General features: G+C 41.2%; 1 protein-coding gene across 1 annotated transcript in view; it reads right to left on the bottom strand.

Moving 5' to 3' along the window:
* Nucleotides 1–27028, bottom strand: part of LOC101595982 (zinc finger protein 717-like) — a 45232-nt gene that overhangs the window by 7867 nt on the left and 10337 nt on the right. The window contains exon 4 of the mRNA XM_045139735.1: nucleotides 1164–1290. Within this exon, the coding sequence (XP_044995670.1) occupies nucleotides 1164–1290 (127 nt within the window). The remainder of the gene's footprint in view (nucleotides 1–1163; nucleotides 1291–27028) is intronic.

The raw sequence follows: 27028 nt of genomic DNA, 5'->3' as shown, positions 1-27028 counted from the left end.
CAATAAGACATTTGTGGTGATTTGAGTCAAGTGCCCCCATAAACTTATGTATTCTGAAGGCTAGGTCCTCAGCTGGTTTGAATCTGGGAATTGTATCCTCCTGGAGGCAGTATAGTGTTGGGGGCGGGCTTATGGGTATTAGAGCTAGCTTCCACTTGCTGGTGTTTAGCACACTCTCCTGTTGCTATTGTCCACCTGATGGTTGCCAGAAAATGATAACCACCTTCTACTCGTGCCATAATTTCCCCCTGTAATCATGGAGTTTCTCCATGAGTCTGTAACCCAAAAGAGAAAAAACCAATTTCCTCCCACAAGCTAGACTTGGTCGAATATTCTCTGACAGCCATGTGAAGCTAGCTGCAGCAACAGGTAATTAGAATATACAAAAGGAGTAGAAGGAAAAGGGATGGAGAGGGTATGGTTAGAATTAACTGGGTGAGGGCTGGAGAGATGGCTTAGTGGTTAAACACTTGCCTGTGAAGCCTATGGACCCTGGTTCGAGGCTCGATTCTCCAGAACCCACGTTAGCCAGATGCACAAGGGGGCACATGCATCTGGAGTTCGTTTGCAGTGGCTGGAAGCCCTGGTGTGCCCTGTCTCTCTCTCTCTCTATCTGCCTCTTTCTCTCTCTGTATGTCTCTCTCAAAAAAATAACAAAAAAATTTAAAAAAAAAAAAAAGAATTAACTGGGTGAGCCAGGCATGGTGGTGCATGCCTTTAATCCCAGCACTAGGAGGCAGAAGTAGAATGACAGATAAGAGTTTGAGGCCACCCTGAGACTACATAGTGAATTTCAGGTTATCCTGCGCTAGATTGAGATGCTACCTTGAAAAACAAATAAATAAACAAGAAAAAAACGAATGCAGTTGGAAGGAATAATTTCTTATGTTCTATAGTATAGTAGTAACTATGAATCTGGCAACAAATTATTTAAAAACAGCTACAAGAATTTTTAAGTGTTCCCCATATAATAGGTGACCTGACAGACTCTAGTCATTACATATGTGAAGTGCAAGGCTGCACAGTTGTATATAATGTGTCCAATTCCAATGTGTCAATTAAAAATCACAACATCAAAACATTAGAAGTTAGCAATGACACCTATACTCATGAATGTAAAGAAAAGGAACTGCTACTAAGAGTTTCAAGGGAGTGAAACTTACCCAAGCACACCAGGCTGTTGTAGTTTTCTAGCATCACATCCCTATAAAGGGTTTTCTGAGCAATATCAAGGTACTGCCATTCTTGCCAGGAGAAGTCCACAGCTACATCTTCAAATGACACCAACTCCTATAATGAGATATTTTTCTTCAACACAAGTCCATAGGAATAAGAACAGAAAACAGGTCTTCAAGCTGAGTGTGGTGACACATGCCTTTAATCCCAGCACTCTGGAGGCAGAGGTTGGAGGATTGCTTTGAGTTTGAAGCCACCTTGAGACTACATAGTGAAATGCACTTCAGCCTGGGCTGAAGAGAGTCACTACATTGAAAAAAAAGAAAAGAAAAGAAAACAACATTCATTCTTTATGTGTATCTTAGCAAGGAATTACAAAATAGTGCAGTTGGTTTGTATGTTGTATCTTAGGAGCAGAGAGTCAAAGTACCTTACTGTGATAATAGAATAAAAAATCATTATCATTATAGGTTCTTTTTTATTTTTTTTTATTTTTTAATTTTTAAATTTATATTAACATTTTCCATGATTATAAAAAAAAACATCCCATGGTAATTCCCTCCCTCCCCCCTGACACTTTCCCCTTTGAAATTCCATTCTCCAGGTTCTTTTTTTTTTTTTTGGTTTTTCGAGGTAGGGTCTCACTCTGGTCCAGGCTGACCTGGAATTAACTCTGTCATCTCAGGGTGGCCTTGAACTCATGGCAATCCTCCTACCTCTGCCTCCCGAGTGCTGGGATTAAAGGCATGTGCCACCACACCCAGCTCAGGTTCTTTTTTTTTTTTTTTAATGTAATCACATTAGAAAGAAAATGCATAGGTTAAGGCTAGCACCATAATATTCCACAAAGAGTATCTAGAAGATGATAATAGTACAGAAACTATTCTTAATGTGTGGATCAAGTTTCCATATGGAATTTAATAAATTAAAGTAGGAGTCATGAAAAATGTGGCAAAACTCAATGGACTCTGAACAATGACCAGATATTAATACATAATCAAATATGTAATAAATGAACCCAGGGTGTTTCTGGCACCACTTCTGCATGTTGCATTAGGTACTTTAGGTAATTTTATTGCAGCCTCTATTGGGAACACACACACATGCACGCACTGTACTGTGTATGCCATGAACCATGCAACTACAATCTAATGAATACACACAACCTGAAATACCTTAACTCAAATATATGGTACATGGATATATCTGTTTTCATAGAACCATAATCATTTACTACCAGATAAAAGGCTTTTAAGATTTCTACCATTAGTTTCCAACATTTAAATATCAAATCGAATTGTGTTCTTAGATAATCAAATTCATCTATCAGTGTACAAACCTGTTTTCACCTTTAGTAAGAACTCAGAGCCGGGCATGGTGGTGCATGCCTTTAATCCCAGAACTCAGGAGGCAGAGGTAGGAGGATCACTGTGAGTTCAAGGCCACCCTGAGACTACACAGTGAATTCCAGGTCAGCCTGGACTAGAGTGAAACCCTACTTGGAAAAACAAAAACAAACAAACAAACAAAACTCAAGGAGCTCCAGGTCATATACTGTTAGCCATTTTTTGACCCATGCTTCAGCCAACCATTCCAGTAAACTCTTGCCAAGTATTTTTTTTAATTTAATTTATTAGTTTTCTTTGCCAAGTATTTTTAACTGTGTGAGCTTCATTAGTAAATGATTACTCTCTGAACAGTTAGGCCATATTGATAATTGAAGCCTGAACTACTTTTATGTTTCTTTGCCCATCATCCCATACACTGAATATATTCACCCACAGATATATTTCATATTTATGCTTGAATGAGTAGCAAAACTCAGGATGCTCTTAAGAAGAGTGTATCATACATCTTCACTAGTCACATATTCTACCTGCTAACTCTCATTACAGGCCTACAGGCAAAGTACTGAGTACTGGGTGCTAAGGAACATCAGTATTGTGCTGCTTAGGATAGCCTTCATGTAAGGTCATTTCCAATTTCAGATTCAAGAGGCAAAGGCAGAGAGCAATACTGCAGGGGTTGGAGATATAATTGTTGCTATGTATGGGAATGCCACATCCTTACGCAAAATAAACCCACCAGAATCCAACAGTTCAATGTCCTTTGTGTTACCATGGTCTTCCCACAAATCTCCATCTCAAGTTACAGGATCTCACTCTTCCAATCAAGGCCCACATTTGAACTGCAAAGATTCTACCAGGCTGGGACTTGACATTGTATAGTAAGTTAGACATTGTATGATGAGGGATTTGTGTTAGTTCTTGGCAACCTGAGCATTATGGCTCCAGGAGAGAAGGCTCTTCTAGGACACACTTAGAAATATTTTGGTTCTTTAGGTACACACAGAGCCTGGAAACTTTATCTGTGAGTATGTGTTTATATACTTTCTTCAAAGATGCTAGAAGCAAGCTGCCAGTATCATTATATTATTTACATTTTCACAAACATGCCAAAGTTTTAACTATAAAATAACTCAATTCCTTGCTCCTCACAAAAGGAAAATGAGGAACATCAAATACACAGTTATCTAAAAACCTCACAGCATGAATTATCAGTGCTCTTCATGTCACCAGGAGAGTTCTTTGCTGGTGCTGGTGTTGGTGTTGGACAGGCAGTTGCACTTAACAATGAATCCACTTAGGAAATTCAACCTTTTAATTCTGTTTCTTTAGAACCACTTCTGATAATCCAATCAATGTCAGTGTTATGTCAAGGAACAGAAATGAAAGGATGTTTATATATTACAATGGTGATTTAGAAGTAGATGATCACCTTCTCATGGCTATTAAAAAACACCCATTCTGAAGCAGCTCATGGGAGGAAAGGGCATATTTTGGCTTGAAATTCCAAGGGGAAACTTCATGATGATAAAGGAAAGCATGTCATTGATTAGAGGTTAAAAATCACTTCCTGGCCCAACATCTGATGGTCAGCAGAAACAGCAGCAGCAGACTTTGCTAAGTTTCTAAGCTTGCCCCCAACAGCACAATTCCCCAGCAAGGTTCCACCTACAAACTGCCATCAGATGGGGATCAAGCATTCAGAACATATGAATTTAGGGGGTACAACTAAATCCAACCGACCATATTATACATCTATCCCCCATAAACTGGTGACCATGCATGATGTAAAATGCAAGGCATCCAATGGCACTTTGAAAGTCCCAGTAGTTGGCTAGAAGGGAATGGCATGGAGTGATTAGGCCAGATCCCTGCTTCCTAGCTATTACAGTTCCCTGCGGCAGAGGGTGTGCAGATGGGCACAGGAGCATGGAGTGAGTGGGCCAGATCCCTGCTTCCTGGCTCGTACCAGTTCCCTGGCCTGGGTTCCCTGGGCTGGATGGTGTGCAGGCAAGTGTGGTATGAAGTGAATAGGCCAGATTCCTGCTTTCTAGTTCCTCCCAGTTCCTTGGAGGCCTAGTCCCTGTGTGGGCTGTGGAATCAGGCCTTTTGCTCTGATATCCTGACTGGCAACTGGGTACAAACATCCATGTTCACCTGAGTCAATGGGTGAACGGGCCAAAGGACAAAAACTTGCTTCATACTCAATAAAATAAAGAGTCTCCTTAAAATGGGTAGATCACAAAGCAAAAAAGCCAATGAAAGTCAAAAAACTGAGAGATTTCCACCAAGGATGCCTAGTCCTAAAATGGAAGCCTCCAATGAAGTCATAGAAAAAATGAACAGAAATTCAAACCCAAAATAAAAACACAACCACCAATTACACCCTGATCAAAACAATTGCTGAAGAAGAAGCAAACCATCAAGGAACCAACAATTTTATCAACAAAATTGAACAGAATCATCTCTTAGTACATTCAGCTTTTGACAGTAGGCTTAATTTGATTGGAGAAAACATTAGAACCCTCAAAAGAGATTGAAGGTGAGTCAAGAAATGGAAGATCTCAACAACCTATTTATTAAAATTAATGAAGGCTTGGTCAAATGTAAGAGTAAATTCCAAGAAGCAAGAAGAAAGTCAGAACTTGAACTGAAATCATACCTCAAAAAGAGATGGACATAGCCAGGTGTGGTGGCATACACCTTTAATCTCAGCACTTGGGAGGCAGAGGTAGAAGGATCATCATGAATTCAAGGCCACCCTGAGATTACATAGTGAATTCCAAATCACCCTGAGCTAGAGTGAAACACTACATAGAAAATAAAAAGGGGGGGCATGATGCAAAATAACAGAACAGAAGATAAAAATCAAATAAAACTTATATTTAAAAAAACCCTCTATAACCCACCACTAACAGAGTACTCATGTGGAAGACAGAACCTCTGACCTGGAAGACAAGACAGAAGAAATTGATCAAGTGGCCAAAAATTACACAAAGTTCAAAGAATCAAGTGAAGAGAATATGAGAGAACTGTGGGATACCCTGAAATGACCAAACATCCAGATGATGAGTGTACCAGAAGGAAAGGAAATCCAGGTGAGAGGCATAGAGAACATATTCAACAAAATTATTGAAGAAAAATTTATAAATCACTCAAAAAAGAGGTCCATCCAGATACAAGAAGCCCACAGAACACCAAAAGGACCAAAAAAGAAACTTTCTAAGGCAAATCACAGTTAAAATGCTTAACAATGAAAACAAGCAAAGAGTGTTAAAAGCAGCACAAGAGAAACAACTCACAAAGCACAAAAACAATACCATCAGAATTACCTCAGATTTCTCAATGGAAACCTTGAAGGCCAGAAGGGCCTTGAATGGAACACATCAAACCCTAAAAAACTGTGGCTTCCAACCCAAACTACTTTATCCACTGAAAGTACCCCTCATAATAGATGGTGAAAGAAAAACTTTCCATGGAAAAAATCAACACTATGATTATATGAACACAAAGCCAAACCTACAGAGAATACTTCTGGGAATACTCAAACAAACAATCTCAAGAGCCAGCAAGAAGATCACAATAACCAAAAATAGGCGAGGCTCTACATAGTACAAAATACAAGAAAGCACTAAACACCATAAAATACCTTATCATGGCAGGGATTAATTCAAACCTCACAGTAATAACCTTAAATATTAATGGTCTTAACTCATCCATCAAAAGATACAAGTTATCAGGCTGGGTCAAAAAAAAAAAATTGGGGCTGGAGAGATGGCTTAGTGGTTAAGCGCTTGCTTGTGAAGCCTAAGGACCCCGGTTCAAGGCTCGGTTCCCCAGGTCCCATGTTAGCCAGATGCACAAGGGGGCGCATGCGTCTGGAGTTCATTTGCAGAGGCTGGAAGTCCTGGTGCACCCATTCTCTCTCTCTCTCCTTCTATCTGTCTTTCTCTCTGTGTCTGTCACTCTCAAATAAATAAATAAAAATTTTTAAAAAAAATTGACCTGTCTATCTACTGTCTTAAAGAAACCCACATCATCACTAAAGACAGACACCTCATCAGGGTGAAAGGGTGGAAAATGATATTCCAAGCAAATGGAAATAAAGAACAAGTGGGAGTTGCTATATTAATATCTGATAAAATAGGCTTCAAACCAAAAGTAATCAGAAAGGACAAAGAAAGTCACTTCTTACTCATCAAGGGTAATAAGCTCATCACAATTATAAATAAATATGCACCAAACACAGGTACACCAGTTTATAAAACAAAACCTACTTGACAACAACAAAGAAATAAACACCAACACCATCATAGTCAGAGACTTCAATACCCCACTATTATCAATAGACAGATCATCCAAGCAGAAATTCAACAGGGAAACAATAGGGCTCAGCAACATCATACATCAACTAGAACTAATGGACACCACCCCCAACTCCACAAAACACAAATTCTTCTTACAGCCCATGGAACCTTCTACAAAACTGACCACATATTAGGCCATAAAACATGCCTCCATAAAGTCAGGAAAATTGAAGTAACTTCCCCATCATGTCAGATCACAATGCTTTAAAGCTCAAAATTAACAAGAGACACATCAAGAACACCATCAGCTCCTGGAGACTAAATAATACACTTTGAAACAATGAAGGCATCATTGAATAAATCAAAAAGGAAATTGTAAAATTCCTAGAATCGAATGTTAATGAAAACACCACCTACCAAAACATATGAGACACAATGAAGGCAGTCCTTAAGGGTAAATTCATAGTGCTCAATGAATCCATTACAAAGACACAGAGAAAGTAGTAACCTAACTGTCCACATAAAGGAACTGGAAGAACTAGAAGAATCCAAACTGAAGAGTTCCAGACAGAAAGAAATAATGAAGATTAGAGCAGAAATTAATGAACTGGAAACTAAGAAAACAAGTTAAAAAATAGATGAAATGGGGCTGGAGAGATGGCTTAGCAGTTAAGCACTTGCCTGTGAAGCCTAAGGACCCTGGTTTGAGGCTCAATTCCCCAGGACCCATGTTAGCCAGATGCACAAGGGGGCACACGCATCTAGAATTCATTTGCAGTGGCTGGAGGCCCTGGCACATCCATTCTCTCTCTGTACCTGCCTCTTTCTCTTTCTGTCACTGTCAAATAAATAAATAAAAATTTTAAAAAATAGATGAAATGAACAGCTGGTTCTCTGAAAAGATAAACAACATTCACAAACCCCTGGCCAATTTGATCAAGCAAAAAAAAAAAAAAAAAAAAAAAAAAAAACAGAGAGAGAGAGAGACATGACACATTAAATTAACAAAATCAGAAATGAAAAAGGAGAGATCAGCAAATATCAATGAAATTGGAAGAATCATCAGGACTTACTTCTAAAACCTTTATTCCACAAAACTGAATAATCTGGAATAAATGGATGAATTCCTAGATATATACAACCTACTAAAGCTAAACCCAGAGCAGATTAATCTAAACAAACCTATCATATCCATGGAGATTGAAAAGGTAACCAAAAACCTCCCCCAAAAGAAAAGTCCAAAACCAGATGACTTATCAGTTGAATTCTATCAAAACATCATTGAAGAACTGAAATCAATTTTTCTCAATCTGTTTTGCATAATCAGAGACCAGGGAATCCTCCCCAACTCCTTTTATGGAGATAGCATCACCCTAATACCAAAAGCAAACATAGATGCAACAAGAAAACTATGGGCCTATATCCCTGAGGAACTTAGATACAAAGATCCCGATAAAAATCCTTGTAAACCAAATTCAACAATACATCAAAAGCATTATCCACCTTGACCAACTAGGCTTCATCCCAGTGATGCAGGGATGGTTCAATATACAAAAATCAGTAAATGTAAGCCAGGCGTGGTGGCACACCTTTAATCCCAGCACTCGGGAGGCAGAGGTAGGAGGATCACTGTGAGTTTGAGGCCACCTGAGACTCCATAGTGAATTCCACGTCAGCCTGGGCTAGAGTGAGACCCTACATCGAAAAACAAAACAAAAATCAGTCAATGTAATAAACTGCATAAATAAGCTTAACTGTTAGAACCACGTGATCATCTTGACTGATGCAGAGAAGGCCTTTGACAAAAGACCACACTGGAAAATACTGGAAAGAATAGGCATTGAGGGTTTATATCTCAACACAATAAAGGCTATATATAAAGTACCTGAAGTCTAAATAATACTTAATGTGGAAAGACTCAAGGAGTTCCCACTAATATCAGGAACAAGATGGAAGTGCCCACTCTCACCACTGCTCTTCAACATAGTACTAGAGATACTAGCCCAAGCAATAAGATAGGAGAAAGAAATAAAAGGGATTCAAATAGGAAAGAAAGAAGTCACATTAGCCCTATTTGCAGATGAAATGATCATATACATAAGTGACCTGAAATTTTCCATCTCAAAACTTCAAAAGGTAATTAATTCTTTCATTGAAGTGGCAAGATACAAAATCAATGCACAAAAATCAGTAGCTTTTCTATTTGCAATGGAGGACTATACAGAGAAAGAAATCAGTGAGGCTGTCCCATTTTCAATAGCAACAACAAAACAATTACATACCTTGGAATAACACTAACCAAGAATGTTAAAGACCTATATGTGAAAATATTAAAAAAACAAAACAAAGAAAGAAACTGGGTAGGACTTGACAAGATAGACAGACCTCCCATGTTCCTGGATATGTAGAATTAAGATTAGGAAAATGGAAATTCTACCACAAGCAATATAGATTTAATGCAAAACAAATAAAAATACCCAAATCATGTTCACAGGGATTGAAAAAATGATCTCAAAATTCATATGGAATGGAAGCAGGCATCAGATATCCAAACATACTCAGACATTAAAAAAAAAAAGCCTCTGAAGGTATCAACATACCCAATCTAAAGAGACAGTACAAAGCCATTGTAACAAAAACAGCACACTGCTAGCACAAAAAGAGAAATACAGATCAGTGGAGCAGAACTGAAGACCCAGACCTGAGCCAAGTAATTAAGCTACATGATCTTTGACAAAGATGCTAATAATGTAGACTGGAAGAAAAAAAATCATCACCAACAAATGGTGTTGGACAAATTGGATGATCATATGTAGAAAAATGAAATTAGACCCATTCACTTCTCCATACACAAAAATCAAGTTCAAATAGATTAAATACCTCAATATAAGACCTGAAACTCTTCAACTACTGGACAAAAAAAAGAAAAATAGGAAGCACATTCCCCAAAATAGGACTGGAAAAAGACCTCCTGAACACAACCTCAGTAGGCCAGGAAATTAAACAAGCACTCAACCAATGGGATCTCATGAAGCCCAAAAGCTTTTGCACAGACAAACATACCATAAGCAAAGCCAATAGAATACTCACTGAATGGGAGAGAATCTTTGCCAGATATTCCACTGACAGAAGACTAATATCTAGAATCTACAAAGAACTTAAAAAACTAAACAACAGCAACAACAAAAATCAAACAACACATTCCAAAGTGGGGCAGAGAATTGAATAGGGAATTCTCAGAGGAAGAATTACAAATGGCTAACACACACTTAAGAAACTGGTTAACATCACTAACCATTAAGGATATGCAAATTAAAATAACTATGAGATTCTATCTTATCCCAGTACAAACACTAAAAACTCAAATGAAAACAAATGTTGGTGAGGATATGGAGAAACAGGAACACTCATTCACTGATGTTGAGAATGTAAGCTGGTACAACCACTATGGCAATCAATATGGAGAGTGATGAAAGGATAAATAAATTCTACTCAGCAGTAAGAAAAAATGACATAATGAAATTTGTAGAAAAGTGGTAGAACTTGGAACAGATCATTCTAAGCAAACTCACATAATCACAAAAAGACAATCACCACATGGGCTCATTCATTTGTTTTCCTAACCTGGATCTGCCTGAGTTGCTGACATACATTAATGGCATCTTGAGGCTTAGACAATAGAAAGCTTAGGGCTTGGGGGGAGGGGAAGAGAACCCAAATTGAACTGGTACCATAGAAACCTATATCACGGAAGTTAGACTAAAAGTTTGAATCCTCAACAGAATCTCAGGGGAGGCACCTGAATGGAGGAGCCTGGAGAGGGAGAGATGAAGCTTAATCTTAAATTTCTCCTGTTTTTTTTTGTTTTTTTTTTTTCTGTCTTCTCCATTTTACTTTTCCCTTGGCACTGGCCTGCAATTCCCTGTATTAGGACACAGTTAACATCCACAACAAGCTGTTGAATGGAGAGACCTACAAGGTCTCCCAAAACAAACAACACAGACTTCTGTCAGAGCACTTGATTACCCACCCTACTGCTGAAGACACCATATGTTGTTGGCACAGACCATGGAGAGACCTGGTTGGAAACTGAAGGAGAGCCAGACCCCAAACACTTAGCCCATCTAATGCTGGAAGGCACTACGTGAATTACCAGAGGAAAGTGGCCAACATCTGTCCAAGCAACTCAAAAGCAAATAACCTGACATGAGGCGCACCAAAGTGCAATAGTGGCACACAGCCACAGTGGGTAACCAACCTGCTCTTGGATTGGCTAACAGATCCACTCAGTAGAAAGGAAAACTTATCTGAAACTGGGAAATAAGTTAAAATCATATCCAGATAACTATTTTGCTTTCTAATGTCAAGCTCCAATTAATCTTGGGCTATAAGAGGGTCTATACCCTTTAAATTCTCTCTAAATTAATATTGGTTGTCCCATTAAATTCATCCATTTATTCCAGATTATTCAATTTTGTGGAATAAAGGTTTTAGAAGTAAGTCCTGATGATTCTTCCAATTTCATTGCTTTTCTTTTTCAGATGGGTTCGGGACACAAGGAGATAAATGACCCAGCACACTTCATCCCGGCCCCAGCTGAAACCACAGAAGAACTGGGGAAATGAGCAAAAGTGCTGCTTTCTCAATGAACCTGATATCAGCACAAAGGTGAAGGAGATACACACTAAAGATACCCAACACCTACAAAACCTGAGATCCACAGCTCCTAAGAGCTCAGCACTGAAGTAGACCTAAAATGCACTCAACATGGCTCAAGGAATTTTTCAGAAGAGGGGGCAGACAGATGGAGTCACTGCTGAATTTTACTAGACCTTTAAGGAAGAGCTAACACCATTGCTTCTTAAGCTTTTCCAGGAAATAGAAAAAGAAGGAATCCTACCAAACGCCTTCTACGAGGCCAGCATCACCCTGATACCAAAACCAGGCAAAGATAGAACAAAAACAAGAAAATTACAGACCAATCTTCCTCATGAACATAGATGCAAAAATTCTCAACAAAATATCGGCAAACAGAATACAAGAGTATATCAAAAAGATCATTCACCCTGACCAAGTAGGCTTTATCCCAGAGATGCAGGAATGGTTCAACATACGCAAATCTATAGATGTAATGCATTATATAAACGGGTTGAAGAACAAAAATCACATGATCATCTCATTAGACGCAGAGAAAACATTTGACAAAATCCAACACGCCTTCATGATAAAAGTCCTACAGAGACTGGGAATAGAAGGACCATATCTCAATATAATAAAGGCTATTTATGACAAGCCTACAGCCAACATATTAATAAATGGGGAAAAACTGGAAGCTTTTCCACTAAAATCAGGAACAAGACAAGGGTGTCCACTGTCCCCACTTTTATTTAATATAGTTCTGGAAGTCTTAGCCATAGCAATAAGGCAAGAGACACACATAAAAGGGATACAAATTGGAAAGGAAGAGATCAAGTTATCATTATTTGCAGATGACATGATTCTATACATAAAGGACCCTAAAGACGCTACTAGAAAACTGTTAGAGCTGATCAAAACCTACAGCCATGTAGCAGGATACAAAATAAATACACAGAAATCAGTAGCCTTCACATATGCTAACAACAAATACACAGAGGATGAAATCAGAGAATCACTCCCATTCACAATTGCATCAAAAAAAAATAAAGTACCTTGGAATAAACCTAACGAAGGAAGTAAAGAATCTCTACAATGAGAACTTTAAAACACTCAAGCGAGAAATTGCAGAAGACACTAGAAAGTGGAGAAACATCCCTTGTTCCTGGATTGGAAGAATCAATATTGTGAAAATGGCAATCTTACCTAAAGCAATCTACACATTTAATGCAATCCCTATCAAAATTCCAAAGGCATTCTTCATGGAAATAGACAAAACAATCCAAAAATTCATTTGGAATCACAAAACCCTCAAATATCTAAAATAATACTGAGCAACAAAAATAAGGCTGGTGGTATCACCATACCTGATTTTAACCTATACTACAGAGCCACAGTAACAAAAACAGCGTGGTACTGACACAAAAACAGACATGTAGATCAATGGAACAGAATAGAGGACCCAGATGTAAGCCCAAGTAGCTATAGCCACCTGATATTCAATAAAAAAGCCAAAAATACTCATTGGAGAAAAGACAGCCTCTTCAGCAAATGGTGTTTTGAAAACTGGATATATATCTGCAGAAGGATGAAAATAGATTCTTCTCTCTCACCATGCACAAGAATTAAGTCCAAATGGATTAAAGACCTTAACATCAGACCTGAAACTCTGAAACTGCTAGAGGAAAAAGTAGGGGAAACCCTTCAACATATTGGTCTTGGCAAAGACTTTCTGAATATAACCCCAACTGCTCAGGCAATAAAACCACAGATTAATCCCTGGGATTTCATGAAATTACAAAGATTTTGCACTGCAAAGGACACAGTGAAAAAAGCAAAGAGGCAACCTACAGAATGGGAAAAAATCTTCGCCAGCTATATATCTGATAGAGGATTAATATCTAGGATATACAAAGAACTCAAAAAGCTAAATAATAAGGAATCAAACAAGCCAATCAAAAAATGGGCTATGGAGCTAAATAGCGCATTCTCAAAGGAAGAAATACGAATGGCATATAAGCATCTAAATAAATGTTCTATGTCACTAGTCATCAGGGAAATGCAGATTAAAACTACATTGAGATTCCATCTCACTCCTGTCAGATTGGCCACCATCATGAAAACAAATGATCATAAATGTTGGTGGGGATGTGGAAAAAAAGGAACCCTTCTACACTGCTGGTGGGAATGCAATCTGGTCCAGCCATTATGGAAATCAGTGTGGAGGTTCTGAAAACAGCTAAAGATTGATCTTCCATATAACCCAGCTATAGCACTCCTAGGCATATATCTGAAGGACTCATCTCATTTCCTTAGAAGTACGTGCTCAACCATGTTTATTGCTGCTCAATTTATAATAGCTGGGAAATGGAACCAGCCTAGATGTCCCTCAACTGATGAGTGGATAATGAAGATGTGGCACATTTATACAATGGAGTTCTACTCAGTGGTAAAGAAAAATGAAGTTATGAAATTTGCAGAAAAATGGATGCACCTGGAAAGGATTATACTAAGTGAGGTAACCCAGGCCCAGAAAGCCAAGTGCCACATGTTCTCTCATATGTGGCTCCTAGCTACAGATGATTGGGCTTCTGCGTGAGAATGAAAATACTTAGTAGCAGAGGCCAGTAAGTTAAAAAGGAGACATAAAGGTTAGAGAAAGGAAGGGAGAAGGTTACTTAATAGCTTGATATTGTATATATGTAAGTACATTGATTGAGATGGGGAAGTAATATGATGGAGAATAGAATTTCAAAGGGGAAAGTGTCAGGGGGGAGGGAGGGAATTACCATGGGATATTTTTTTTATAATCATGAAAATGTTAATAAAAATTTAAAAATTAAAAAAAAAACAAAAACAGGAGGCTGGAGAGAGTTAAGGCACTTGTCTGCAGAGCCTAACAACAGGAGCTCAATTCCCCAGGGCCCACATAAAGCCAGATGCACAAAGTAGCATATGTATCTCAAGTTCATTTGCAGTGCCTGGAGGCCCTGACATTTGCATTATCTCTCTGTCTGACTCTCTCTGCTTGCAAGCATATTAAAAAATAAAAATGGGACTGTAAAAAAAATAAAAGAACTGAGAAATTACTATTTTTTCAATTTAATTTTTATTAACATTTCCATGATTGTAAGAAAAATCCCGTGGTAATACCCTCCCCCCACACACACACTTTCCCCTTTGACATTCCATTCTCCATCATCTTACCTCCCCATCACAATCATTGTACTTACATATATACAATACCAACCTATTAAGTACCCTCCTCCCTTCCTTTCTCTTCCCTTCATATCTCCTTTTTAACTTACTGGCCTCTGCTACTAAGTATTTTCTTTCTCACGCAGAAGCCCAATCATCTGTAGCTAGGATCCACATATGAGGGAGAACATGTGGTGCTTGGCTTTCTGGGCCTGGGTTACGTCACTTAGTATAATCCTTTCCAGATCCATCCATTTTTCTGCAAATTTCATAACTTCATTTTTCTTTACCGCTGAGTAGAACTCCATTGTATAAATGTGCCACATCTTCATTATCCACTCATCAGTTGAGGGACATCTAGGCTGGTTCCATTTCCCAGCTATTAAAAATTGAGCAGCAATAAACATGGTTGAGCATGTTTGACTAAATTGATAGTTTAGTTCTGTACCATGTACTTATGGAATATATAATACACATTCTATAGTCATATGGTGTGGTGGTTTGATTCAGGTGTCCCCCATAAACTTAGGTGTTCTGAATGCTAGGTTCCCAGCTGATGGATATTTGGGAATTAATGCCTCCTGGAGGGAGTGTATTGTTGGGGACGGGCTTATGGGTTTTATAGCCAGTTTCCTCATGCCAGTGTTTGGCACACCCTCCTGTTGCTGTGGTCTACCTTATGTTGGCCAGGGGGTGATGTCCACCCTCTGCTCATGCCATCATTTTCCCCTGCCATCGTGGAGCTTCCCCTCGAGCCTGTAAGCCAAAATAAATCTTTTTTTCCCAGAAGCTGCTCTTGGTTGGGTGATTTCTACCAGCAATGCGAACTGGACTGCAACATATGGGAAAGTGTATTTTTATAATTTCAGTGCTAGAAAATAAAAAGGAAAATTGTTATCTAGATAAAGAACAAAAAACTTCTATTTTAAATAAAGTAATTTTTTCACTAGACTTTGAGGTCGTCTTGTAGGAGGGTAAAAGACACCACTCTTACAAATTTAGGGATTGCAACAAGAAACCTCAGAGCCAGTGACCTTATAATAAAGACCATTCTGGAAGTTTTCTGGCACCAGAATGTCTGCACTGTTTGAATATATGTCCAGTTATTATGAACACCCTCCTACATGTCTTAACAACAATGTGTTTTGTCAAAAAAACTTCCCATTTCCTTTTTATACTTTGGAAACAGGCTGACTTGTAATTCACTCTGTAGCCTCACCTACGTCTGCATAACAAGTCTCACCTTTTAATATATTATTTCAATGGGACTTTACATAACACATCTCAATAATATATAAGTTCACTGTTCAATATCTGATATACAAATTTTCTGATTTGGGTCTAGAGAGATTGCTTAGTGGCTAAGGTACTTTCCTACAAAGCCAAAGGACCCAGGATCAATTCCTCAGGACCCATGTAAGCCAGATACACAAAGTAGCACATGTGTCTGGAGTTCATTTGCAGTGGCTTAAGGCCCTGACATGCCCATTCCCTATCTGCCTCTTTCAGTTTCTTGCATTAAATGAAGCTCCAGGTTCAATGAAAGACGGTCTCAAGCAAGAGCTGAAAAAGAATAGAGCAGAACCCTTATGTCTTCCTCTGGCCTTCACTCATATGTGCATAAGGAATGCATATATAGTATACACACATGTACATAAACCATGCATACCACACACACACACATAAAACAAAGTAATGATATTATTCAGATTCAATAATCTAAGCTTGAAATGTGGCAAATGATGAATCTAAATAAAGTTATGAAGTAATTATTTGATATATTTTATGTATGTTCTTAGACATCATTCTGTCATAGATTATGTCTACATCTCTACATACATGTTTTCATGTAACCAAACTTTAAGTATTTACATAAAATTTAACTGATTCATTAGCCAAATGTACTTTGAGTTCTCAGGAAATAAGTAAATTTGTGAAAAATATGTTAACCTAATAAAAAATAATCATTTATCTGTAAGCAGGGAGGTGGGGGAAAATGGGCACACCAGGTTTTTTGCCACTACAAATGAACACCAGATGCATGCATTACTTTGTGTATTTCACTTTATGTGGGTACTGTTGGAGTTCAAGCCAATGGGCTGGAAGAGGTGTCATTGTGGGTGACCCTAATGTGTGTTTGGGGATGGATCTAAATTCTAGTCTAAAGGTATGCAGAGTACTGGAGCTCTGCTGGGGTTTCTGGAATTTACTTGTTTGTGGTGCTGGTGGTAGTATTTTCCCTCTGTGTGAACCTGTGAAGGGCACCCAGCTTCTTCCAACATTATGAAACTTCCCCTGGATGTGTAAGCTTCAAATAAACTGTTCCTGACAAAACTATCATTAGAAAAAATATACCTCCACATAATAAAGGTTATTTATAACAAATCTACAGCCAATATTATACTAAATGGGAGAAATTTAATAATTTCTCCAAAATCTGGAACAAGTCAGTGATGCCCATTCATCATTGTGCTTGAACTCTTCGCTGGAGCAGTAAGACAAAAGAAAGATATAAAAGGGATGAAAATAGTAAATGAAGGAGTCAAATTATTTCTATTTGTAGACAACTTGATTCTAAACATTAAAAAGATTCACAAACAACCACTTTTACATCTGCTAAATACTTTCAGTAAAGTTTCAGGAGTAAAAACCCAACTCAAGCCGGGTGTGGTGGCACACACCTTTAATACCAGCACTTGGGAGGCAGAGGTAGGAGGACTGCTGAGAATGAGGCCACCCTGAGACTACATAGGGAATTCCAGGTCAGCCTGGGCTACAGCAAGATCCTACCTCAAAAAAAAAAAAAAAAAAAAAGAAAGAAAGAAAAAAAAAAAAAATCACCAGAGCCAAGAAACAAAGTTCAGGACACAAAGATATGGAGCTCTCAATAGCTGGGAAAGACAATGGAACATAATGACCTAGGAACAGATATAAGACCATCTAGGCATTCAGTTATACAGGCACCAGGTTGCAATATTCTAAAAATCATATATTAGGGTTCCCAGAGGTTAGAAGGAGATCTGGGAGGACAGAACCTGGAAGCCAAGTGATACAATAAATGAGGATCCAGTGGACACTATAATATGGTTATATAGGGTTATTGCTTCTCACCTATGACTTAGGAAGCCAAGGCAGAAGCTTGAGATGCCCAGATCCTGGGGTATAAAGTGTCTTCCCTTGATTGCCCTGAAGCAGTTTCACAGGGGATTCCAAAAACTTTCAAGTTTACACCTGAAAAATTAATAAGGACACATTTGAAAGTTATACGTGCTTAAGCCTTAGGCATAAATCAGTACTACTTTCACATTCTTATTTGAAATATATAGAAGGCATATTCTATGGTTGTAGGTAACTTTACAGTAAATGCCACTGTACTGTATATACTTCCTGATTTTCAGCTCACAAGAGATTTTAAGCAGACCTTAGAGTGAAGGGCACCTTTCACACTTTATATGTTCTCTTAATTTTTCCTGTGGTGATTCTGAATGTAAACATGCCCATAGCCTCAACTATTTTTGATTGTTTTACTGGTTTCCTGCAGGCAGCACCCTGATGGAGGAGGTAGATAACTGGGAATGGATCCTCAAACCGACCCTTAGTCGTGTCCTTAGCAAGCTTGAGCTCTGGCTGATCTCTGTACTGCGAGTGTATGGTGAAGTGAGCCAGCTTCCATTGTCATGGAGAAGCTTCCCCTAGAATCTGAAAGCCTGAAATAAATAAATAAGCTGCTTTGGGCTGCTTTTAGAATTAGAAGTAGAAGTAGAAGATAATTAGCACTTGCAATTAGAAGATAACTGCAACCTCTCCATTTTTATTCTCCTTAGGTCTTCCTTTCCGATGACAGACAGGCCTTCTGCCTCAGAACCCTTTCCTGAACTCCTTTCTACATCATATACTCACTGCCTCCCTCAGACTCTTAGCCCATCCCTGGACCCTCACATGCACTAAGGGTCAATTCTTCTAAGGCAATCATGTCCCTTAAGCACTGGCCTCTAATACTCAACACCTGGTCTCCTCCCTCGGCCTCTTGCTTCTTCCCTCACACCATGACTTCTTTCTTCACTCCTGTAAGGCCTATCTTCCCTATACAGCTTCCCCTTCCACACACCATCAAGTCCCTCATCTTTCTACAGAGACTGGGGACAATCAATGACCAATGGCTCTCTTATCCTTTTTTAGAACCGTAGGACCCTGTGATAATCAAGCCATTTGCCTATTTTTTGTTCAACATTGACAGGCAATGGCAGACTCACTCACCAAATCCCCAACCCCTAGCATCTGCTTCCATTACTGTACAGCTAGCCAAGCTTCATTACCTTTTTTTTTTTTTTTTTTTTTTTTTTGTTTTTCAAGGCAGGGTCTCACTCTGGCTCAGGCTGACCTGGAATTCACTATGTAGTCTCAGGGTGGCCTCGAACTCACGGCAATCCTCCTACCTCTGCCTCCCGAGTGCTGGGATTAAAGGCGTGCACCACCACGCCCGGCTCAAGCTTCATTTCCTATTGCTTTCCTAGATTTCAGCATTCCAAAGGAAGGGCCGGTGGACTTCATAGAAGCCCTGGCCTCATCAAAGCAATTACTCTTGCCATGTGACCATGCCACACTGGCCAGCAACAGAAACATGGCTCCATTCTTCAGAAGGAAAAAAAAAAACCTGAGTCAAGGGTGGGAACTGGCTTAACTAGGTGCCACAGAGAGAAAGTGAGTGACTGGGAATGAACTCAAGGCTCAAGCCAAACCAGGTATGTGCTCTGTCACTGAAATTTATACAATTAGCTGTTTTGTTTATTTGAGTTTCACTAAGTGCATGTCAAGGTGGCCTTGAAGTCTTTCTATAGACCAAGCTGGTCTGGAACTTGATAACCCCCCCTCCCACCTTGGACTCCTGAGTGACTGGGAATATAGGCCTGTTTCACCTCAACAAGTAACTGAGAGAGGACATCCAGACAGAGAAGGAAGGATACACCAAGGGAGAGGCCTCTGAGCACATCTGCTCCTAGGATCCTGCATCAAGTGCTAACCATCCACCTGGGTGAGGTCCCCACCAGCAAAAGAACCTTCCCAGACCAGGTCTCCACACTGATTTCCATTGCTTACAGATAGGCCACAGAGGACAGCAAGACCCTGTAGATGGAGGTTGGTGGCTCATGTGTATAAATCTCAGTATATAAAGGCAGAGGTCAGAGGATGGCTGCAAGCTCGAGTAAAGCCTGAGCTATGGGTTCAAGATAAATCTTGGCTATATAATGAGATCCTGCCTGAAGAAGAAAAGAAGCAAAATAGGGAAAGCAAGGAAGGACTAATTTCTAGAGACACGGGAACATGCAGAGAACCAGGGGAGCTCTATTTTCAACACAGAAAGTTTGGATGCATGCTCCATCTCTCCCCACTCCCCAAACGTTCAAAGCCTTCCTCTCTGACCTCTGTCACTCAGTGAAAAGGATTCAACTTCAGCAGAGCCCTGTCCACAGGAAAAACGAAGAAAACCCAAGGTTTTAGGCCTGAGCATCAGAAAGAAGAGTGGAGGAGCCTGATGCTGCCTTGCCTCCCCAGCTCCTGTGCTTCAGAGTTATGTCTCCAGCCAGGTGGGACTGTTCCCAGTAGCCAGGCCTCCCAGGTGTGTGTGGGGGGGGGGGGAGGGGGGTAAAGAGAGAGAGTAGAGGGAGCCGATCTCACCCCAAGCCCCAGTGCCTGACCTTGAGCTCTTACTGTGGCCTACCGCATTGTATAAGTGAGTCTCTGTGTCTCTCATGATCTCCGCGCCTGTCTCCAATGCACGTTCCCTCTGTAAACTTCTAATTTCATAGAACCCACCTTGTGCTCTGAGGGATCTAGTAGGAGACATAGATTCAGCACCCCACCACTGATGGCCAGATGACAGTGAGCCCCAAGGCAATGAACACACAGGGACTTGTCCAATAGGGGATGTGCCTAAATAAGTCGCTCATTAAGTAAATACCAGTTTTCTGGATTCCATTCCATGTATCACTGACCCTATGGCTTCACGGAAATGCATCTGGAAGAGGAAGTGGTGAGACGGCCAAATCCACTAAGAAAATATGAGCCAATGACTACAAAGACAAGGGGACGCCACTCACATTCCTGGAGTTCCAGAGACAGTAATCACAGGAGAAATGGTGATTAACAGACACCTGAAGACACGAAACCAGAGGCTCTCTGGAAAGTCTGGCGGCACAATGGACCCGCGAGCCCCGCGGCATCCACTGCAAAGAGACCGACCACGAGGCCATCACCCGCGAGGCCGACAAGCGCCTTCGAAGGTCGGGAGCACAGGGGCTAGGGGCACTCTCAGCTCACCGCCCCGACCCAGCCTCGGCCTCCCCAGGGCCCATCGTCCAGCTTCCCGAGCACCCAGCAGCCTCCCCGGCTTTCCAAGAGGCGCAGTGGCGAAGGAGAGTCCAGGAAACGATGGCCCCAAACTGCTGAGAAGGAACAAGTCTTCCAGACAGAGGCGACTCTGTGGCGGCGTGGCTCCACAGCAAAGCCAGCCTGAGGAAGCCAAGCCCACCCCGCCGTGGCTACGCCTGATTGGCCAGGCTTCGGGCCCGCGCATCCCATTGGACAGCACCTCAAGCCCCGCCCCTCAGGCCTGCTGGCAGCAGGCGGCTCCTTCAAGCCACAGCCGAGCCTTCGTAGAGCAGCAGGTCACAGCACCGTTTATGGCTCTGTCTACACGGCAAGCAGCCTGTCGTCCGGGCTCACGCGGCAATCCTAGTTAGTGCAGCAGGTCACAACACTGTTTATGGTTCTGTCTACACGGCAAGCAGCCAGTCGTCCAGGCTCACGTGGCAATCCTAGCTAGTGCAGCAAGTCACAGCACTATTTATGGCTCTATCTGCACAGCCCACTTACCTCCTGGGCTAGGAATATTACCAGGTGCTTTGCTTTTCATGGGTCTACTATAAACATCAATGCTTCTGTATTTCCTGGTCACTATGTTCAATATTCATATATAGAAAAGGCATTGGGGGACTGCACTTGCTGTGAAAGCATGAGAGCCTTAGACTGCCTGAGCACCCACATATACAGCTGGGCATGCCCACGCATGCCCATCATACCAGTCCTGTAGAGAGCAGGCACTGGAAATCTGCAGGGGATTACTGGCCATCCAGTGTGACTGAAGAATGGCATCTCTGGGTTTAGCAAAATTCCAACTCAAGGAAACAGGCAGGTGAACAAAAAGAAGACACTATAATTCTCTCCTGGCCTCCGCATGTATTAGCAAATCTCCACGCCCATATGCATACACACATCACAACACGTATGCACACTCATGCATCACACAAGAGAAGTCACTGGGGGTTGAGGCTGTAGCTCCAAAACCAGGGGGTGATGTCCACCCTTTGCTCACACCATCATTTTCCCCTGCCATCGTGGGGCTTCCCCTCAAGCCTGTAAGCTAAAATAAATCTTTTTCTCATAAGCTGCTCTTGGTTGGGTGATTTCTACCAGCAATGTGTACCTGATTGCAACAGTAAAGTGGTACCAGAAGTGGGGTTGCTGATAGACACCTGACCATGTGGCTTTGGCCTTTTAGAGCTGATTTTCAGGAGAAATGGGGAAGGATTTGCTTGGCCTAAGAGATGCCTTGCAGTGCTGTATGTACAGCTTGATGGATTATTCTGGGGAGTGTTGAAAGACCTGAATGCAGTAAGAACTATGGACTGTGAGGTTTGGCTTATGAGGGTGAGAAAGAGCTTTGCTTGGACTGAGCTGGTAGTTTGTGTGAGAAGATTGCTGTTATGCCCATGTCCTGAGAATTTGTGCAGGAATGCTTTGCATAAAAATGAGCTGGTGTGAACAGAGGGTTATGGCACAGAAAAAAAAAAATCTTTGGGTCAACTGCTGCCCATTCAGCTGCAATTGAGAGATTACAGCCTTTGAGATTGGGCTAGCTGACCTGCACTGGGGAAATAAGAAAAATGTGCCAGGCGTGGTGGCACACGCCTTTAATCCCAGCACTCGGGAGGCAGAAGTAGAAGGATCACCATGAGTTCGAGGCCATCCTGAGACTACAAGAATTCCAGGTCAGCCTGGGCTAGAGTGAGACCCTACCTCAAAAAACAAACAAAAAAAAAAAAAGTAGACTCTTTTGAAGGGATCTGAATGTTCAAAGAGTGTCCTGTACTTCAAAGGCTGCTTTATGCCCCCCTGGATTAATAAATTGGCACCCCACCTGCTATTGTGGAATATAAGAAATGCAAGAAAGAGAGGGTCATTAAGTTTGCAATAGTCTTGTTTTGGAAATGACCATGGGCAGTGTGAAGCAGGTTTGCGGGATGCCTGCATGGAGACCCTTTGGGGCCATGAGGATGAACTGTGAATTGCAGTGGAGACCCAGTAGAGATGCCAGGACAACAAGAAAGCTGCTGAGGATAGCTGCCAGTCCAAGATGAATTTTTTCAGGACTATGAGTAACCTAGCTGGAGGGGCAGAATTGGAACTCCAGAGACTTGTTGGTTAGAACTTGGAGATTTTTAATTTACTAAAGTTGCTGGACTTACAGCTAGAGTTTGGTGTCTGCCCTATTTAAATCTTATATTGGTTGAATATTTATTTGCTATGCCCAATGCAATCTTTTGCAGTGTGAATGTTTATTCTGTGCCATTATGGGATTTGGGGGGGAATTTTTGGTACTATGGCTCAGTTAAAAGACCTTGATTATGGGGATGTAATAACATCATTAGAATTGATAAAAAAAACTATGGGGACTTTTAAAGTTGAATGAACACATTGCATTTTTTTTTTTTTTTATTTAACAGTTTCATCTTTATTGGGGAAAAATATGTTAAAAGACAGACCCATAAAGTGCCTACAATACTGAGACAGTAGTGAGTGGCATAGAAAGAAGGCTGCCCAGGACTTGAGGTTCTTGTTTTACCTATCAAAATATCCAATGTCTATAAAATGCTTTTAGCACCTTTGTGGCAGGAACAAGCTACCAACCTGTTGATTTTCATTGATGGTCTTACTTTGTAGCAGACCAGGAAGTCAAGCTCTTGTGCCTTCCAGTGCAAGACGAAGATTTCATTAGGCTCAAGACATAGTTTTCCAACCTCAGTCTGAAAGCCTAATGGTAAGGTTTTTAAAGCAGGTAAGGACTTGACAGCAAATCACTCCACCCTCAAATACTGGGAACATTCTGTGGATACTAGAGCTCCATGCTTTGTCACTGTGAGTTTAAGATGTGTTAGCGGATCAGGTTTCTTTGCCCTCTGGTCCTTACGTATCAGATTTTTAAATGCTCAAATCCTGAAAACTCCAGTACATGCTCCCTGTACAGCTGTAGCTCTGAAATGATGAGGAATGACTGTGAAATCTGCATGTTCTCAGTGGCATTTGTGCGCTTGTGCGCATAGAGGGATGATACTGACTTTGTAGCCTATCAGCTTTGCCCAGAATTTGCCTGTAATGCCCAACGGGAAGGCAGCCACACAAGTGACTGGTGACTGAGTCTTTTCTCTCTTCATGGACCACCGATGCTTCCTCACTGTCTTCTTAAGGACTGGAAGTGGGATGCTGAGATGGGATGCAGTGACTTATTCAATTCACATGTGCTTTCATTTCTTCTTCAGAAGGGAAGGCAAAGGCATTTAGCAAAACCTTTACAACCGTGCATACATCTGTCTCCATCCACCCCCATATCTACTCTTTGGAAAGTCAGAAAGATGCCTTCTATTTCCACCTTCCTTTCTACTCCTTCCCACCCTAAAACCTCCCCAAATCATGCAGACAACAAAGCTGGTCTTTTGGGTGTCCCTCATCCCACAGAGTGGGAGCTGCTTCCAGTCTTTTCCTGGTGTTTCTTTGTGAAAAAAGCATTTCTGCCTTAGTTGGGCAAGATAATACTCTTTTTGGTATGGAATTCTCATTCTCTTCCTAGGTCTTCTTCATTTCCCATTCCTTGGCTTTCTGTAGCACCCTTCCTTGGTTGGAGGCTACAATGGATGGGCTCCTTTTTGCATTTTACATCATATATGGTTATCAGTTTATGGGGGCCAGGGGTGAAATGTGGTGGTTTGATTCAGGTGTGCCCCATAAACTTAGATGTTCTGAATGCTAGGTTCCCAGCTGATGAAGATTTGGGGTGGGGGAAGAGATTTATTTTGGCTTACAGGCTGAAGGGGAGGCTCCACGATGGCAGGGAAAACAATGGCATGAGCAGAGGGTGGACATCATCCCCTGGCCCACATAAGGTGGACAACAGGAACAGGAGAGTGTGCCAAACACTGGCAAGGGGAAACTAGCTATAATGGCCATAAGCTGGCCCACAACAATACATCACCTCCAGGAGACTTTAATTTTCAATTGTCATCAGCTAGGAAGACTAGCATTCAGAATACCTAAGTTTATGGGGGACACCTGAATCAATCAACACATTTCACCCCTGGTCCCCATAAAATAACAATACATGATGTAAAATTCAATGTATTGGGTAACAGGCTATGAGCTGGGCAGCCCACCAGTTATTTTGTGCAAACAGAAGAGTCTGAAAACTCTGGCTGCTCAGTGCATGAGGCTGGATGCCTCAGCAGTCCCGGTCTGGTACTGGAGGCCTAGAGGATTCCCAGGGAACTGCTGGTCTTCAGTCCATGTTGGAAGGCTGAAGAAGCTGGGTGCAGATGTCCATGAACAGCAGCAATAGGGTAGATGCTGGCACCAGTGAGTGGCAAAGGCAGCCAGGCCAGAGGCCCTGATTTCCTGGAGCTTCTTTTTATACAGGCTGTCACTTGAACAGCTGGCCATATGAGGACCAGCCAAGATGCATGTCCCTTAATTCCTGATCTGATCAAGTTGACAAAGGAATTAAACTGTGACACATGTATGTGACATTATACTTCATTCTCAATCCCCTCTCCACAGAACTGTCCCTGTCTGGCTGTTTTGCTTTCTTCCCTTACACTGTCAACCTAGCATTCCTATCCCACCTGTACCATGAATTATGTGTTCACTATTTTAAAATTTCCTCTTCATTTTTAAAAAATATTTTATGATTTACTTATTTGACAGAGAAAGAGGGAGAGAGAGAGAATGTGGGTGCGCCAGGTCCTCCAGCCACTGCAACCGAACTCCAGACATGTGCACCCCCTTGTGCATATGGCTAACATGGGTCCTGGTGAATCAAGCCTGGGTCCTTTGGCTTTGCAGGCAAATACCTTAACTGCTAAGCCATCTCTCCAGCCCCCTTTTCATTTTTAAAAGCAAAATGAGTAAAGAAAATTCCTCCTGTAAAAGCCTCTTCATTAAAAAGGAATACAGGCTTTCTACTGCCTGGGGTGGAGGGGTGTGGGGAGCCGCGCTTGCTTCATCATGCTTTGCTGCGTCAGCTTGTTTACTGCTTTTGTATCCTAATCGTTTGCACATGAGCATATGAGGTTATCCTAACATGGCTGCTCACCTATCCCGATTGGGTGATGCAAAGTCGTCTGATGAGACTTAAGCCAATCAGACAACGTTTCACATCCACATGACCACAAGTATATAAGCTTGGCGCTCCATAGGGTTGGGGTCCTTCTCTCTTTCAGTTTGGAGCTCCCAATAAAGTGTGCTTGAAAAGAATCCTGTTGTTGTGGTTCTTCCTGCTGGCGGGAGGGGCGCAACAAGTGGTGCCGAAAGCCAGGACTTGTCAACAAACGGCCAATTGAGAGGACCCCTGAGGATACTTCCGAGGGAGGATTCAGAACTCAACACACGGAGCGGCGGTACCGGTAAGTTCCCTTGGATGTGCTATATGCTAAGTTTTGGCTTGTAACTGATCTGTAAGTCTGATATACATAAGTTAGTTGATCGTCTCAAACGTATATAAGGTTGCAGAATGGGACACCACCATTCCACCTTTTTGGAGCCGCTAGGTAGGGAGGACAAACGTTGTGAAGAGGTGATCAGGGAAGGTCAACACATATTAGCACATCATCAAGATAGCATGTCAGAGTCTGAAGAAAATAAAAGGGGAAAACAAAAAAAGGTTAAAATAAAAAGAGAACCTAGGTTTCAGACAGAACAGAATAAAAGTGCACAGAATAAAAGTGAAACGCAAAAGGGAGGGCCAAATTCAGGTCCGAAGCTATATCCAGATTTGACGGAACTTGTAAATTTATATATAGAAAGTTCTAGTGAATCTGAGGGAGAAGAATTAACTCCAGAGGAAGAACAGGATTTTGAGGAAGTAGAGGCCGAGTGTGGTCGGGAATGTTCTAGACCCAGAAAAGATGGTGTCTTTGCTCCTCCGCCAGCTTATGCCTCTATGAGCAAGAGGTGTAAACAACAAGATGGTCTACTTCCGCCCGGGGTGTGTGCTTCATCCGGATGTAGTTTGATAAAACCAGATACTTGGAGAAAGCTGGC

This window comes from Jaculus jaculus, chromosome 23 (assembly GCF_020740685.1).
Source record: "Jaculus jaculus isolate mJacJac1 chromosome 23, mJacJac1.mat.Y.cur, whole genome shotgun sequence".
Lineage (NCBI taxonomy): Eukaryota > Metazoa > Chordata > Mammalia > Rodentia > Dipodidae > Jaculus > Jaculus jaculus.
The sequence above is the reverse complement of the archived record's forward strand: the minus strand, read 5'-3'. Positions and strand labels throughout refer to the sequence as shown.